General features: G+C 49.0%; 1 protein-coding gene and 1 non-coding gene across 4 annotated transcripts in view; both read left to right on the top strand.

The window, feature by feature from the left end:
- Wars1 (tryptophanyl-tRNA synthetase 1) overlaps positions 1-13,306 on the top strand; it is a 32,023-nt gene extending 18,717 nt beyond the window's left edge. For all 3 annotated transcript variants that reach the window (XM_059279906.1, XM_059279907.1, XM_059279908.1), the window contains 6 exons: positions 217-399; positions 5,351-5,451; positions 6,813-6,925; positions 7,148-7,321; positions 10,264-10,404; positions 11,844-13,306. In XM_059279906.1, coding sequence (XP_059135889.1) covers positions 217-399; positions 5,351-5,451; positions 6,813-6,925; positions 7,148-7,321; positions 10,264-10,404; positions 11,844-12,005 — 874 coding nt within the window. In that variant the 3' untranslated portion in view covers positions 12,006-13,306. The remainder of the gene's footprint in view (positions 1-216; positions 400-5,350; positions 5,452-6,812; positions 6,926-7,147; positions 7,322-10,263; positions 10,405-11,843) is intronic.
- On the top strand, positions 10,598-10,705 carry LOC131924714 (U6 spliceosomal RNA). Its single transcript, XR_009383013.1, has one exon. It is a non-coding gene; the product is annotated as a U6 spliceosomal RNA (small nuclear RNA).
- Positions 13,307-17,186: the final 3,880 nt, after the last annotated feature.

Here is a 17,186-nt window from a genome sequence, read left to right as displayed (position 1 = left end):
GTCTGCCAGATGACAGGAATTACTCTCACCTCAGGAAAAAAAAAAATGATTAGTGAAATGTGTGGCATTGCTGGTGGGATTTTGCAGTTACAGAGTGGGGAGGAACTGTGTGTTCACATACAAAGTGGCATTCTTCCTCAGGATCTCCATTCTCCATGTCCCTAGATTTGGACGCAGGGCATGTTCATACCTACAAATACCTTCTGTATTTTGTAGGTGGCTGCAGGATGTGTTCAACGTGCCTTTGGTCATCCAGATGTCTGATGATGAGAAGTACCTGTGGAAGGACCTGACTCTGGAACAGGCATACAGCTACACCGTGGAAAATGCCAAGGATATCATTGCCTGTGGTTTTGACATCAACAAAACTTTCATCTTCTCTGACCTTGAGTTTATGGGGTAAGGAAGAACCACTTGGCTGCCTTCTAAGCAGTGAGTGCAGACATCATGACCAACCTGAAATGCCGAAGATGGGTTATGGCCTGGTTTTTCTTCTGTTGTGATCGGGAATGTTGGTTTCGTTTGGCAGTAGTTTTGAGGTGGGAAGCTCTGTGTGCCTAAAAAGAAGTAATGTCAGAAACTACTGTCGCCTTCATAATCTTATCTATAGAAATTGTAAATATTCGCCGGCATAGTTATGGTGTCACCCTCAGCTGTCATGGTGAAGTGTTTTGCACTTTAGTGTCCAAGGACATCCAGTCTCAGAGTTTGGTAGCCTTCTCACTTTCAATGTGACTTTTTTCTTCAGAGAAAAGTACCACTCATTAGACAGGTTCTGCACAGTCCCGTTTCTTGAATTGACCATCAGCGTACTTCATTCTTGAACTTCCTCTCCAATGATTACAAAGAAGTATGGTAAAATCATACTTTGAAACAGATATGTCGGTGTGCACCTACAGTCAATCCCATTACTCAGGGGCCTGAAGAAGCAGGATCAGGAGTTCGAGGCTACCCCAGGGCTACATAACAAGACCTTGTCAGAAGAAACAAAGTGGGGTGGAGGTGGTGCTTTTAGTAGTCAGCCATCACAAGAATGGTATTAAAGCCCTGTGGCACATACCTCTAATCCCAGCACTCAGGCTGCTGACATCATTGGGCTACATCATTAGACGCTGTCTCAAAAATAAATGTAACAGTGAATACTGGTTAGCTCCACAAATATTTTTTGAGGACTGGGGTGGGAGAGCACTTACCTAGTATGTGTGAGGCCCTGGGTTTGTTCCCCACCATGGTAGGACTTGGGAGGCATCAAGTCTTGAGCAGTGGAGATGTGGGCCTTCACTCAAGGGAGTCCATTCAGCAGGTTGGATGGGTATGGGCTTGAGGCCCTCTTGTGTGGTGTTACAGCCAGTAATTAGGCCAAGGCAGTGTGAGGAAGCACATAGGGCCCTGTGGGCACAGAGGCGGTTGGCCGTTGCTGGTCCTCAGATGCCTTTATACGTCCTTTGGAGCCAAGAGGGAGCTGTTTGTCCACCAGGAGCCACACATACCTTAGCAGAAAATCTGACCTTTCACCAGCTAGGAAAATCATTAAAATTTTTAAAGTATTTTTATTATGCTAGGTGTGGTAGCACATGCCTTTAATCCCAGCCCTTGGGAGACAGAGGCAGACAATCTCTCTAGGTTTGAGGCCAGCCTGATCTACATAATGAGACTCTGTCTCAAAAATATGTTTTCTGAATTACATTTTCATTTACTGAGTAGGGCGCGTGCGTGCGTGCGTGCATGTCAGTGTGTCAGTGTGTGTCAGAGGACATCTTATGGGACAGCTCTCTACTTCCACAGTGTGGGTCCTAGGAATCAAATTCAAGTCATTGGGCTTGGTGGCAGGCACTTCTTACAGCTGAGCCTTCTTGCCTGCCTCTCCCCCCACAGATTAATTTTTGAGTTTTGCCTATCAGACTATTCTTCAATTATTCCATGTGAACATAGAGACTGTTATCCCAGAAGGAATCAGGTCAGGATCTGACCCCGGGTCTTCAGTGGTCTTGTGGTGACATAGATGTCATGAGACTTGGCACACTTGTGCTCTTGTTTTCACCTCATTCCTTCAAATAGCCTGACGCAAGTGTTCAAACCTCAGCCCAGAGACAGGCCGTGGTCTCAGCCCCTGACCTCCGTTCACCTTGACCCAGTGAGAATTTTCTCTCTCCAGGAGTATGGGGTAGAGTTGAATATCAGAAAACACATTTACCCCATTAAGAATTCCTTCTTTTTGTTTTCTTTTTCAAATGAGTTCTCATTGGCCTTGGATCCCAAATACTAGTGACTATAGTTATGTTCATGTGCCACCACACCCAGCAAGAGTTTCCTTAAATACTTGAGTGTTTACTTTCCTGGGTTAAATTTAATCTAGACTCTTATCTGTGATCTAACAAGCCTATTGGTCCTTTGGAGCTACAAATACAAGGAAGCCAGGCTCCACTCTTCTTGGGAAGGCAGGAAGGAGTCAGTGTGTCCCTCTCCATGCCTCCTGCTCACACCCCACAGAGGGCCTTCTTTCCAGTGGTCCAGTCCCAGCTCTGCTCCAGCTTGGTCTTACCCTCTTGGGTAAGTCCCTGTATCTCCCAGCTTGCTTTTTCTTTGCTAGAAATGGAACCGAGAGCCTTATGCATGTTAGGCCAGTGTCTACTAGTAACCTCCATTGGTAGCCTCTACAGTTTATCTTGTAATGGAGCAGTCACTTAACAGATAATTGGGTGACAGTGAGGTCACAATGTTGGTAGATAGGAAAAGGTGGAGGAGGTAAAGAGGGTTAGAGACAATGCCCCATGCTGCCAAGCTTGTGGGTACTTTCTGAGTTGATGTGCATAAATCTCCTCACGTGGTACCTAGGGCCTGGACAATGTCACCTTTTAGCTATCTTCCAAATATGGAGCCTGTGTGTGGGAGGAAGGTCCTCCCTGGGGCAGTTGTTCAGTTGTGGGACACAGTCAAGTATGCCTCTTGTTGATGTGCAGTGTCAGGCAGTGGTAACAATGATGTGGAGTCTGTCCCCATGTGGGCTCCATTCTGCTACTACCAGGGCACATCTTTTGCAGCAGGATCTACCTAGAAGGTTCACAGGTGATCCACATTCGGTCATCTAGATCCTCAGAATGCTTGCCGCCTTCTCTGGTCCTCTGGGGGCACATGGCTGCTGCTTCCCAGAAGCCCCTCTGCACACACTGCTTCCTGTCTCAGCAGAAGGCAGACTGGTGTCTTCCCAAAGGTCGTGGCACTCTGCAGTTTTGTTGTACAAGCATATGACTAGGGGATGCTCCTACACTGCCCTCACCCTGCGGTTCACCCAGGGCCTGAACCTCTGCTGACTACTAAGTGGAAGTTACAGAGACTACCCACTGCTGACCCTATGCCCATATGGACTGATGGGCCCTGCTCTCCTGTCCCCACCTCCCACCTGCCCAGAGACACTCAGGAGCTCTCCATCACACTCTCATCGAAGCTGTGCCACAGCTATGGCATGATTAAAATAGGCTCCGGCCTCAAGGCTAGGTGAACCTGGTTAGATTTTAGTTCTGTATGCACAGGGCCTGTGACCATGACATGGACCCTCAGAAGCCAAGGCCATGCTTCTCAAGGGGTTGTCCAGTCATTGTGCCACATTGTATGTGCCTTGGTCACTTTTCTGCCACTATAGTAGAGTACCACACACTCGTAATTGAGGAAAACTCTTATTTCATGTGTGTGAGTGTTTTCCTGTGTCTTAGGGTTTCTATTGCTGTGAAGAGACACCATGACCAAGACAGTCGTTATCAACCTGACGGGGGATGTAGCAGCACACATGGTGCTGGAGCAGTAGCTGGGGACAGACAGATCCGCAGGAAGCTGGCAGAGAAGCACTGGGCCTGGCGTGGACTTGTGAAACCTCAAAGCCTACCCCAGTGACACACTTCCTCCAGCATAGCCACACCTAATCCTCAGACATGAGGACTGAACATACAAACATATGGGCTATTCTTATTCAAACCACCACAATCTACATGTATGTTTGTGTGCCACATGTACCCACAGAGGCCAGAGGTGGCTTCAGATCTCCTGAAACTAGAGTTACATATAGTTGTTAGCTACCATGTGATACTGGAAACAAGCCCAGGTCCTCTATAAAGCAGCCAGTGCTCTTAGCCACTGATCCATCTCTCCAGTCCCAATCAAGACATTTATGGTGCCCAGTTCTCAGTCCAAAAGCATGGTACTGGCATCTGACAAGGACATTTGTCCTGTGTCACTCTCTAGCTGAAGACAAGAAGGGAGGAAGGTATAACTAACTCATTCCATAACAGCAGCCTTAACCCACCCTCCCCAGTGCCATGACAGTGGTAGTTAAATTTCACATTTAGGTGGGCCTCTAGCATAGCTCCTGCCAGACACTGCACTCGGTCTACACTTCCTCCCTTCCTGTCCTTCCATTGCCTAGCAAAGGGCCAGGCTGAGGAAAGGGATACTGTCAACAAACACAGTGTAAGAAGTGGGGGCAGGGAAGGCACTGGAGGGATGTCTCAGGTTAAGAGCATTTCATGCTCTGCCAGAGGACCCAGGTTTGGTTCCCAGCACTGACATGATGGCTCACAACTATCTGTGACTCCAGTTCCAGGGGTCCAACACACTCTTCCGAACTCCGCAAGCACCAGGCATGCTTGAGGTGCACATATATGCAGGCAAAACACTCATAAATAAAAGTTTAAAAAAGAAGCCGCTCTGGATTCTGCTACCCTCTGTGCTCTGTCTCAGCCTGCTCTCTCGGCTGTCAGAATGGCTGCCACTGATCTAGGCATCAAAAGCGTGACTTTTACCATCCAGAAAAGTCAAGTTGCTCACACCAGCTGGTATGGCCCACCCCTGTTGCTGGGTTTGAAGCCAGCCCTGCCCAAAGCACACAGTACTACTCCAGTAGTGGGGAGTAGTAGCCAGATGCTGGGAGGAGCATCTGCACTGAGGCAAACCCTCTATGCTGCATCCATCAGTTCCCATGCATTCCAGATGGGCACATGCGGCTCACCACACCATCATGTCAGCGGACAGTTGCAGGGCTTCTTCCTTGAGATCCACAGCATGCTGAGCACTGGCCCAGCAAGATGTGGGTGTTCTGTGTTAGCTCTGCCCTCTGCACCTGGCTCTGTTCTGACCCCTCATCAGGTCTTCTTCCCAGAGTTAGTTAGAGGCGTGACTGCTGTAGATGTCTGCCTGCAGATGACTTCTCCATGCATTCCTGTGATGCTTGAGCTGAACACATGTAATACCCAGTGTGTGTCTGGCATGCCGCTCAGTGATACCCAATTTTAGCTACTGCTACTTTGTTGTCCATGGAGGCTATCCTCCAGCTCAGGTGTGACTCTGCTCATCTCTGCAGGCAGAGCCCAGGCTTCTACAAGAATGTGGTGAAGATTCAGAAACATGTCACTTTCAACCAGGTGAAAGGCATTTTCGGCTTCACTGACAGTGACTGCATTGGTAAGGGGCTGTTGCTGCCTGGGGACCCCTCTTCCTAACTCGGTGGGACAAGAGAGCTCAGAGGAGACTAGCCAGTGTTCATAAGAATCACAAAACAGCAATGCTAGGTAGTGATGGTGGCACATGCCTTTAATCCCAGCACTGGGGAGGCAGAAGCAGGTGGATCCTTTTGAGTTTGAGGCCAACCTGGTCTACAGAGTGAGTTCCAGGATAGCCAGGGATAAACAGAAATCAGAAACCTTATCTTGAAAAACAAAAAGACCCGCAGAGCAGCAACACCAAAGCCTGAGCTAACCTTCCTGGGGAGGGTGTGTGTGTTCCAAGAGATAGATTCATACATGTAGCAAATGCTACCACTGAGCTTCACGTCACCCCAAGTATCTGATCTTTAAAGCCCGGAGACTTGAGATGTTAGCACTTCATTTAAAACACTCAGAGGTGGTGTTCCAGCAGACTCAGACAGACAGGCAGACAAGACTGACTGGAGTTCTCCAACATGCTGGTGTGATCCCAATCACTGCAGGGCTTGGTACAGCCCAGGAGGGCAGGGGATCTTCTGCTCACCTATGGGAGTCTTCCCTGCACTCCAGTCTCCCCATTTTTAAGATGAGAGATTTTAGCTGGGTGTGGTGGCACACTCCTTTAATCCCAGCACATGTCCGTCCATCCAATGTATCAGCCTTTGTAGGCCATCATTCTGAGACTTGTGTCTGGACCTTCTGTTCCCTGTGTCCACCTGTTCCCAGTCCCCTGGCCAACTTCTCTTTCATGGTTCAGATTCGTTCCCAGCAACTGGAGTATGAGCTTCCTGATTTTGAGAGGTACTTGACATTGGGGTCACAGCATCCAGGGTAGTTCCACAGTGGAGCAGTTAAGGAGCAGCTTCTTGTAACTGCCCTGCCCTTCCCTGACACCCCAGGTTCAATCCTGGTTCAGCCACTCACTTGCTGTATGCAGCTGTGGCAGACCACGTAAACACCCTGAGCCTGAACGTGCATGTTTGTAAGGTGGCAGGAGATGCCTTGGCGTGGGGTTATGAAGAGTAACAAACTCCTGGGAATGGCCCGTGTGGTGCTGTGCCCTTAATGGTGGCACTGGTGGCCGTAGCAGCCAGATACATTGAAGGGGAGAATGTTACACTAGTGCATGGTGTGGGCACAGCTGAGCACACTGAGAATGCAGAGAGGAAACTGATGAGAGACCTGGGGTGCAGCTGGACTTACTTAGCTCCCTTTCTGGATTTTTAGGCTTTCTTTAGTTTGTTTTCAGTGGAGAGTAAACCCTTTGTTGATTCCTTTAACTGGGTTAATTACCCAGAGCAGCGGTCGGCCCAACACATAAGAATGTCTCCCTTCTTTCAGGGAAAATCAGTTTTCCTGCTGTCCAGGCTGCACCATCATTCAGCAACTCTTTCCCGAAGATCTTCCGAGACAGGACAGACATCCAGTGCCTCATCCCGTGTGCCATTGACCAGGTAGGGGCCAGAACTAGCTTGTGGGAAGTGAAGTGGGGCTGGCTGTGGTTTTAGGACTCTCCTGAGAGGGTGGAGGTGGTAGAAGTGTTGGGAGAAGAGAAGCCAGTTTGAAACTGACGGCAGGCTTCACAGCCTCCAATGAGGGTGGCTCCTTTAGGGTAGCTCATTGGCCAGAGCCTGGCCATTTGTTCCATTGTCTTCACCCAAGTCTTCTCCACCCAGGATCCTTACTTCAGAATGACGAGGGACGTGGCCCCCAGGATCGGCCACCCTAAACCTGCCCTGCTGCATTCGACCTTCTTCCCTGCCTTGCAGGGTGCTCAGACCAAGATGAGTGCCAGTGACCCCAATTCTTCCATCTTCCTTACTGACACAGCCAAGCAGATCAAGAGCAAGGTGAGCCTGGGAGAAGCAGGAAACACGAGAGTTCACTTAACATACCGTCTCATACAACTGAGACTCACAGCAATGCTGAATTCTACAGGGGCCCGCTGCCCACACAGCAGGGGAGCTTGGGTTTGGGTGGATTGGGGTTTTTGGCCTTTGGTTTTGGTGTTGGGGAATTCGTTAGTCTTTGATCTCCTTTGTATAGGTAAGAACCTGGGGCTTTTGCTGTTTCCCTCTTTTCTATCGTTCTCACCAGCATGTTGATGCAGAGGCAGAGTCTTGGTGGTTTTCTTTAAAGCATAATCAATGAAGCTGTTGTCAGATGATGTAAAAAATGGTCCTCTGAACATCAGACCTGGCAGGGCCAGTTACTGTGCTGATGGTTTCTGAGAGTCCTTCTCCCTCAGTTCCTGCTAGACCCTCAATAAACAGTTTGTTTATTCAGACGAAGTGTCAGTGTACACCAGGCTGTCACAGAGATACACCTGTCTCTGCCTCCTGAGTACTAGGATCAAAGGCGTGCACCACCATGCCCAGCTACTATGTTTGTTTGAAGCAGAGAGTCATGAGACAGAGAGGATCATCGCTCAATGCAAAGCTCCTGCCCTGGCACACTGCTCCATAGTGAGGGCAGCAACGTAGGCTGCTATTCTCTAGATTGCTCTCCTGGAAAGAATTTAGATGTACCCTCCAACAGGATTGCATGTCTAGTTGAGCCCTGTCTGGCAGGCTGTGGGTGCTTGGTAAATATTTGCAAGTCAATTGGAAACTGGAATTAGAAAGGAGTTTACACATCCACATGCTTCAGAGCCCAGTGCTGTTGCTCAGAACTGAGCTGCCAGTGAGTGTAAGCCCTTCATGGTTCCAGGAAGTTACTGATGTTTCCTTTGGATCCAAGTATGTGTTTGTGGATTGGTCTAAGAGGAACATATCTAGGGGATGTTATACAATAGTCAGAGTCCCTGCCAGGCCCCCAAGCCTTCGGAAAGTCCCAAGCAGGTTCTAGTTGACAATGGGGACTTTTCATATCCAGCCCTTCCTCCGGAAATAGTTTCCGCCAGCCCTGCCTAAAGTGACAGCTCGTAGGATTGGGGACTTGGGGTACTTTTTCTTTCTCTTTTGCCTTTATCTGAAACTTCCAGAATGCAGAGGGGGAGGGAGAAGTGAGGTGTGTGGGGAGACATGTTCTGCTCAGTTTTGAGAAGTTGTTTTTAGAAGCAGTTTGTGATTCTGAAATATTTTCCATTTGTAAAACCAGGAGAGTCCCAAGGGCTAGGTGAGTAACGTGCACAAGATCAGAACTACACAGGCCTGCAGAGGTCAGGGTCACAGGCAGGTTCTTTCCAAATCCTGTGCTTACCTCAGCTTCAGACATAGTCACCCTGGCAGGGGACCTTCAGACGGAATCTCCGCTACTCAGAGCTGGGCCGAGACACCACAAGCAGCAGGATCAGTCTTAGAGTAAGACGTCTACCTTCTGGTTAGCACCGCTGCCAACAGCCAGGCCCTGATGATCTTGGCCTATAAGTCAACAAGGCAAGGGGACCTTCCCTCCACTTCAGTGCCTGCCAAGTGGGTCTCCGGCAGACACCAATGGCTGGTGTCCTACAGTCGGTTCAGTTCTGATGCTTTCTCCCTGGAGAGTGCAGCACTCAACAGCTGAAGGCCTCAGCCTCACTCTGTGCCCGCCCAAGACCGTGACATCTATATTTCTGACTGGCCAGCTCTGCACCAGGGTTCCCACAGCCCCTACCAAGGCTTCATTAATTTGCTAGAACAGCTCACAGAACTCAGGGAAACACCATCTGTCTATTTATAAAGCAGGAAGGTGGTGGATCCAGGCACGGAGAGCACTGAATATCCACCCATGTCTGGGCACATTTGCTCTTGTGAGTCAGCAACCTGGAAGCCGAGCAGTTTTCAGAGAGGATTTGGGAGTTTCCCAGGTTCTAGGAACTTTGTCTCAGGACAAATATTCTGACAAAACATGACCCTGTCACTATGGAGAGGCCTTTAGCAATCTAGGCAGCTTTTGTCAGGTGCAAAGTCCTGGTGACCTTTATCTTTAGCTTTCATTCATTTTTATTTATTTACTTACTTACTTTTCTGAGACAGACTCTCACTGTATACCACTGGCTGGCCTGGAACTCACTGTGTAGCCCAGGCTAGCCCCAGACTCACAGATCTACCTGCAGAGGCCTTCTGAATGCTGGATTAAAGGTTTACGCTCCCACGCCCTGCTCTTTTTACTAGTTCTCTTGTTTGTTTTGAGATGGTGTTTCTCTGTGTTGCTGAGGCTGGCCTGGAACTCTTGAACACAAGCAATCCTCCTGCCTCAGCCTCCTATATGCTAAGTGCCCACCACTGTGCTCAGCTCTGTTTTGTTAGTTTCTGGTGTTTGTGTCCTTGTTTTTTGTGTGTATTAGTATTTTGCTTGCATGTATGTCTGCTTCACATGAGTGCCTGGTGTCCACAGGGGCCAGACGAGGGCATTTGGAGTTACAGACAGTTATGAGCTGCCATGTGGGTGCTGGAGATTGAACTCTGGTCCTCTGGACGAGCAGCCAGTGCTCTCAATCACTGAGCCATCACTCTAGCCCATCTGGGGCTCTCTTAACCAACTGACACATGGCCTGTTTGGTTGGAAACCTCCCTACAGGCCTTTCCTGCCACCACATGTTGAGAGTAGAGCTTCCTTCAGCTGTGTTCTCCTGACCCCGTGGCTCGTGTGCACATGGGGTTGGGGGCTGCTTTTCTGCCACCTATGGACACAGCACTACCTGCTTTGGTTTCCAGGCTGTTCTGTAACTTGAACAGTGGGGGTTGTCACAGACCTGCTCTCCCGCCTCCCTGACCTTCACTAGGAGTCACTAGTGTGACTGCCACCCCATGGGCCCTGACCAGTGTCCAGGGACAGGACAGCACTCTGACTGGCCTCTGTGCTGGCACAGGTCAACAAGCACGCGTTTTCTGGTGGAAGAGACACCGTGGAGGAGCACAGGCAGTTTGGGGGCAACTGTGAAGTGGACGTGTCCTTCATGTATCTGACCTTCTTCCTTGAAGATGATGACAGGCTGGAGCAGATCAGAAAGGTGAGTCAAGCCCAGCCAGGCCTTGTGTGTTGCCAGAGCAATCCTTAGTGGCCTGGGCTGAACCCAGCCCAGTTCATACAGTAAGTTCATACTCACTTAGACCTACCTATTCAGGAGGCTGGAGCAGGAAGATTACAGATTCTAGGCCAGCCTGGGCTGTAGAGCAAGATGTTGTATTTAAAATACAGAACAGGTGCTTGATTTAGCAGCATATATACCAATAGAGAGAACAATACAGAGAAGATTAACATGGCCCCCTGCTCAAGGCCGACACGAAATCCATGAAGCATTCCATATGTAAAACAAAAAACTGGGTAAGATCACTCGGATGTTTAACTACATGGGAAGAACCCTTGAATAGTTCACAAAAGTGAGAGTACAAAGAGGTTTGTCTTTCTTGTCAGGGAAGAAATGTAGGTGAACCACATGCCAGCAGATGATTTAGGTGTCCATGGTCCCAGGACAGCCTCTCAGCTGGTGGGGACAAGCAGAGCCTTGGCCTTGGAGTCTTTTCCAGGGAAATCCTATGGAATAGGAAACAGCTTTTTATACAAAAACAACAGAAACAGTAGCAGAAAAAAGTTACAAGCATGCTCTTGCAGCCAGGAGGCCAAGTGAGAATTGTTGCAGGTACACTGCTCTATTGTGTGGGTGTCTTTGGTTGTTACTGTTTAAGACAGAATCTCACTGTGTAGCCCTGGAACTCCCTATATAGACCAGGCTTACATTAACTCGTGGCAATCCTTCTGCCTCAGCCACCTGAGTGCTGGGGTTATAGGAGTAAGTATTTCGAGGGTTTCAGTGACACCAGAGCCAATGCCAACGAGAGTGAAAGAAAGGCAGTGAGAAGAGAGAGCTGCATGACATTCACAAGACAAATTCTCAGAGGAAACATGCCATTCATTGCTAGTGGTCAGTGCCTGTGGTGTGGAGCTGAAGGTGATTTTCCCCCAATTTGCTGCCGCCTAGGTTTGGGGTCCTGGTTTTGTCTGCTTGAAGAGTGGCGCAGACGGGAAGGAAGGCATCAGGGTGCATAGGAGCCGTACGGCTGAGAGCCGCACTCAGCTCTCCTTTTTCTTGTGGGTGACGTAATAGATACAGATTACCGTTTCCCTGCTGCTCCTCCTCCTCCCAGTTCTTCCCCACTTCCCCTCCCATCTGTATCCCTCCCTTCCTGTCTCATTAGAAAACAAGCAGGCTTCTGCAGGGTAATAATGAAATGGAATATAAAACAAAAACTAACTCATCAGAACTGGACAAAACAAACCGAAGGAAAAGAGCCCAAGGCACAAGAGACAGACATTTTAATATCCTATAAGACCCAGGTTACTGTGACACTCTCAGCATAGCTCATAAAGGGATATAAACTGAACTAGAGCTCAGGGAGGGAGGACTTGGACACACAAAGCCACTGCTCACAGCATCCACCTTCCTGGCAGGATTATACCAGCGGAGCCATGCTCACTGGAGAGCTAAAGAAGACACTCATAGATGTCCTTCAGCCCCTGATCGCCGAGCACCAGGCCCGACGCAAGGCGGTCACCGAGGAAACCGTGAAGGAGTTCATGACTCCCCGGCAGCTGTCCTTCCACTTTCAGTAATGTTTCTTTTCTGTCTGCACATAAAGACAAAAATCTGTCGGTAATCCCAGCCCCCTCAAATCAAGTCACACTCCCAATAAGCTTCTGTCACGTGGGAATTCCTGGACCTGGGTCTCTACGCCCTTGTGCATTCTGAATGCTGTTGCTTCTGTGATGTCTCTCTCCACCTGTTGTCTGCTGAGGATGATCAGGTGCTGCTAATGTTGTGTGGTCACATAGAAACCCAGCCAAGAATCTCTCCCACAAAGAGCCAGGTGTGGCACCTCTGTGGCCCACAGAGGATTGTCCATCTAGCAGCCTAGGGTTCCAGATAAATTCCCAAAATCTATTAGTTTTGTTTGTTTTTAAGTGTATGTGCTGCACATGGTAGTGCACACCTTACAGACTCTGTATTTAGGATGCAAAGGCACAAGTTCCAGGCCAGCATGGGCTGCCTAGCAAGAGCCCATCATAATTTATGTTTGATTCTGAGTCTATGGAGTCAGAATGTCATTATTGTAAAACTGGAAACTGCTGTGAAAAACTGATGAGACATTTAGTGGGCAAAGATGCTGTGCTCGAGCCCATACAAACTATATATATATATATATATATATTTACATATAATATATATAAGCTTTGCTTTATATTGAGTAGGAAGTGGTCAGCTTTGTCCTGTAGGTGTAGCTCAGTAGTAGAGCATTCGCCTAGTATGCATGATGCCCTGGGTTCGGTCTCCAATGCCACAACGGAGGGGGTGGGTGGGATCATTCAGCTCTAAAGCTGTTTTTAACACTGATTATGGACCAGGCTGGACCATTTCTATTAACCTGAGTCTTGTGGGTGAAACTCCAGGCTGAGGTAACCAAACTCCAGATCACACGTGTTCTTCACTCCAGAATCATGCTTGTTGCCCTTCCTGTACTAACATTTCCTCAAATGGCCTGGCCTCCACCTGTTAAAACCCAGTGGTGACTTCTCCCGACCATCAGACTCTAAGGACAGTCTGTTGCCTTTGCAGATGCTTTTGTTTTGACACTTGACTGAAGTGGAAGGCCGCACAGAACAGTGTGCTGGCCGTGTCCCGGGCCGGTGGACCATAGCTAGACAGGAAAGAACAACAGCCGTCCAGGCTCTGGTGGTCTCCCTCTGGGCTGGCCACATGTAATCAGCCACCACTCAGAGTCTTGGCAAAGCAGAAGCCATGTCTCAGGGAAAGCCCCTGGTTGAAGTGTCTGTCCTCTATGAAGGCACAAAGGCCACTCTTGAATGTTCCGTCCTCTCGTCACTTTGAGGCAAAATAAACTTGGTTGTGTTCCTGCCTTTGTCGCTGTCTGTCTAAGCAGGCTGCAGGGCTGCCTGCACTTAGTGCCCCTAAGCCACACTACACCATGCTGAGCCTGCAGCCACTCCCCTCGGGGGGATAGGGGCAGTGCAGAGCTATGAAATCCCATGGTGCTTAGAGGAAGGCTCCCAGGGACTGTTTTGGTTTTTTTGTTTTGTTTTGTTTTTGTTTCTTTTTAACAAGATTTATTTTTATTTTTTATGTGAATGGGTGTTTTGCCTACATGTATGTCTGTGTACCACATGCATGCCTGGTGCCCAGGGAATCCAGAAAGGGTGTCAGATCCCTTGACACTGGAGTTACAGACAGTTGTAAGCCAGCATGTGCTAGGAACTAAACCTGAGTCTTCTGGAAGAGCAGCCAGTACTGTTAACCACTGAGCCATCTTTCTAACCCCTTAAATATGAGTCTTTTTTTTAAATATTTTTTTTATTTTTATTTTATTTTATTTTCTATCATCAGCTTAATACAGTACAAATTTTTATCCTAATAGTGAAATATTTCACTGATGCTTGCCCAGTGATTGAATAAAACCAAAACTTACTATAAGCCACAGTCATCCTAGGGTCCCCCCTGCTATGTAGCCTCTCTGGATCTGTGGGTTGCAGTCTGATTGTCCTTTGCTTTATATCTAGTATCCACTTATGAGTGGGTACATACCATGTTTGTCCTTCTAGGTCTGGGTTACCTCACTCAGGATGATATTTTCTAGTTCCATCCATTTGCCTGCAAATTTCATGCTGTCATTGTTTTTCTCTGCTGAGTAGTACTCCGTTGTGTATATGTACCACATTTTCTTTATCCATTCTTCAGTTGATGGGCATCTAGGTTGTTTCCAGGTTCTGGCTATTACGAATAGTGCTGCTATGAACATAGTTGAACATGAGTCCTTGTGGTATGAATGAGCATTCCTTGGGTATATTCCCAGGAGTGGTATAGCTGGGTCTTGCAGTAGATCGATTCCCAGGGACTGTTTTTGTGTCAGCCAATTGTCCTGAGAAGCCACCATCTCTCTCCCTGCGACTGCTTTCCCGCCTTGTTTGACGTTCTAACAGCCTGGAGAGAGCATGTGCGTGTGGATGTCCTGTCTGCAGAGACCTGGGTACTTGGGGAGGTGCTGAAATGATGAGCACGGGCAGGAGCAGGGCTAGTAGGGGTCCAGGGGAGACCCAGTCACAATGGAGCCCTTACCCACCTGTCCATTTGCAAGTGGGGAGATATGACTTGTCCAAGGCCACACAGTGAATTTGTTACTGAGCAGTCTGTCTGACTTAGTATTGAGAACACTAAGGTTCACACCCTAGTAGGCCAACTACCTGAACTCAGAGCCCATGAGAGGGCCAGAGTATGACACAAAGTTCATGCAGGCTCCTCTTGAGGCCCCATCCCACCAGACAGGCCACACTTCCAGGAACACCCCACCCAGCTGCTGTGGCCAGAGGTGGTGAAACATGCAAAGCCCTGCCTTGTTCTCTCACTGTGCTCCAGAATGATTGATGTCACTTGTAGTGCCGTCACACCTATGGAGCGTCCAGGTGTGCAGATGAGAGAAAGAGATTCCTGTCATTATCTACCCAGCCATAGCATCTGATGGCTTCACGAGGATCCTGGACCCCGGGAGGAGTGAGCACTCAGGCCAGCCCCCACCTGCCATCGGCCACAACTTTGGGGAGTCACTTGACCTCTTGGGAGCTCGAGCTCCTCCGTGTAAGACAACACAGAGGTGATACCCAAGGCTGCTGCTTGTCAGGTGAGGGTAGGGTAGCTCCCTGAGAGAAAGGTTCAACAGGCTTTTTAATGGAAGCAGCCTGGGGATGGTGTCCAATACCAAATGGTCCAGAGACTTCCCAGAAAGAACAGCCTTTGCTCTGAGTGGTATCCACACCACATAGATGCAGGTGACAGCTCCCATCTAGAGCAGTACATCCAGGGGTAAACAGGCCTTTGTGAAGCTCTGCAGAATTACACTATTGTCCCTTCTCCTGGGCCCATAGGTCTGTAGCCAGCACATACTGTGGGAGTTCTCAAGGGGCAGCTTTTAGCTCTCACTGGAACGCTCAACTACAGACTTGATTTTTCTGGAAGTAGCCCTGTGGAGAGACCAGCTCTTCCTCAGTGTGTTACTCAGGAGCAGCCAGCCCCTTCCCTCTGGTTCTTCACTTCTGACAGCAGGAGTGGGGTCAGGAATGGTACCTAGAATCTCTGCACTTGGGAGGCTATGGCAGTAAGACAATGAGGATTTGAGGCCAGCCAGGGATATATTTGAGTTCCAGGCCCTTCCTGCTAAGTCACTTCCCTCACCAATGGCAGCCTGGAGACCTGGCTGGCCAGCAGATCAGCAGTTGCAGTCATCAGGAAGGAACCAGAGCACCTACCCTGACCCTGTGAACATGGAACCTGAGAGCCAAGAATGCTGTCTGAGCTCATCTCCTACAGCAGAATGAGTGACACGCCAGGTGCGGTGGCGCACACCTTTAATCCCAGCCCTTGGGAAGCAGAAGCAGGCAGATCTCTGAGTTTGAGGCCAGCCTGATCTACATAGCAAGTTCTAGGTCACCCAAGACTACATAGTGAGACCTTGTCTCAAAAAAAAAAAAAAAAACCCAACTTAAAAGAATGAGTGGGTACCAGTGGCCTGACAGTTGGTAAATTATTAGTTGCCTTTTTCCAGGCACTGGCCCAGAATGTCCCTGCATCTCGACCTCGCTAAACTAGGTGAGCTTTCAAGTTCAGGGACTAAAACTAAAAGGACTTCTGGATTGCAACTAAGACATAAGGAGTGCTAAGCCGGTATTTGAAATATGTGAGCAGAGTGGGAGCACACACACAAACAGCTTAAACTGAGATTGTTTAAAGAGAGCCCTTACTGAAACTGGAAGAGAACCCACAGGCTGGAGGACTACGTGACCCAAATGAGGTGAAGAGAAAGCATTAAAACGTCTGTAGTATCGCGCGCGCGCGCGTGTGTGTGTGTGTGTGTGTGTGTGTGTGTGTGTGTGTGCGCGCGCACGCGCTTACACGCTCAGGAAGACCTTCCTAGAGGAGGGGAGGCCCAAGAGATGGCATCAGGCAGAGGGAGGTCTTGCAGGCAAGGGCCCCAGGTGTAAGATCTGGTGCTGAAGGACTGCGTGACAAGAGCAGACCCAGAAACAGGTGGATCCTACCCCTTCTAGAAATTGGAAAGTTTTACTGGATGAAAAAAACTGGAAACCATTTGATGCATACATGGCCAGGCTTTGCATCTGAACATGCACAGCTGAGGCAAGTTTCAGCCAGCTTTACCACAGGGCTGTTCTGTGAAGATCCAGTGGGCTCACACTGTACTGCCAGCCTCACTCCCTGGGGCCCATCACTGGAAGCCACAGAGTCCCCAGAGAGGTAGGCTAGGACTCAGAAGCACAGACAATCCCATTTGTGCCTGAGGGCAGACACTGGCCTACACTGCCCTCCAAGCTACTGGCTCATAAAACTTTTGTAAGGTACCCCGCACTTTCCTACCCTTGGTATAGGGCTCCCGCCAGTGTTCGGCCTGGTGATGACACAGATAACTACACAACTTTCCCAGAAAGGAAAAAACTGCAGGATGTCACGGAGACCCTCTACATAATGGGCATCTGGCTACCCAAGTAAGAACTGTCGTCCATCTTAACCACTAGAGGCAGGACTTCTCACCGCCTCTCCCACCATGAGCTGACAGGCTAAATGGTGCACCGGATAAACACAAGTTAGGAGAGGCAGTACCCCACAGATCACAGAACAACACCACTGGGCAACCTCAGTAACATTTATTGACGGCCACTCCTAATCCAGGTTCCAGGGTCCAAGCAGTGTGAGTGTGGGTACTCAGTGAAGTACCA

This window comes from Peromyscus eremicus, chromosome 14, assembly GCF_949786415.1.
Source record: "Peromyscus eremicus chromosome 14, PerEre_H2_v1, whole genome shotgun sequence".
In the NCBI taxonomy this organism is placed as follows: Eukaryota; Metazoa; Chordata; class Mammalia; order Rodentia; family Cricetidae; genus Peromyscus; species Peromyscus eremicus.
Note: the sequence above shows the minus strand (reverse complement) of the source record. Positions and strands in the feature narration are given on the sequence as shown.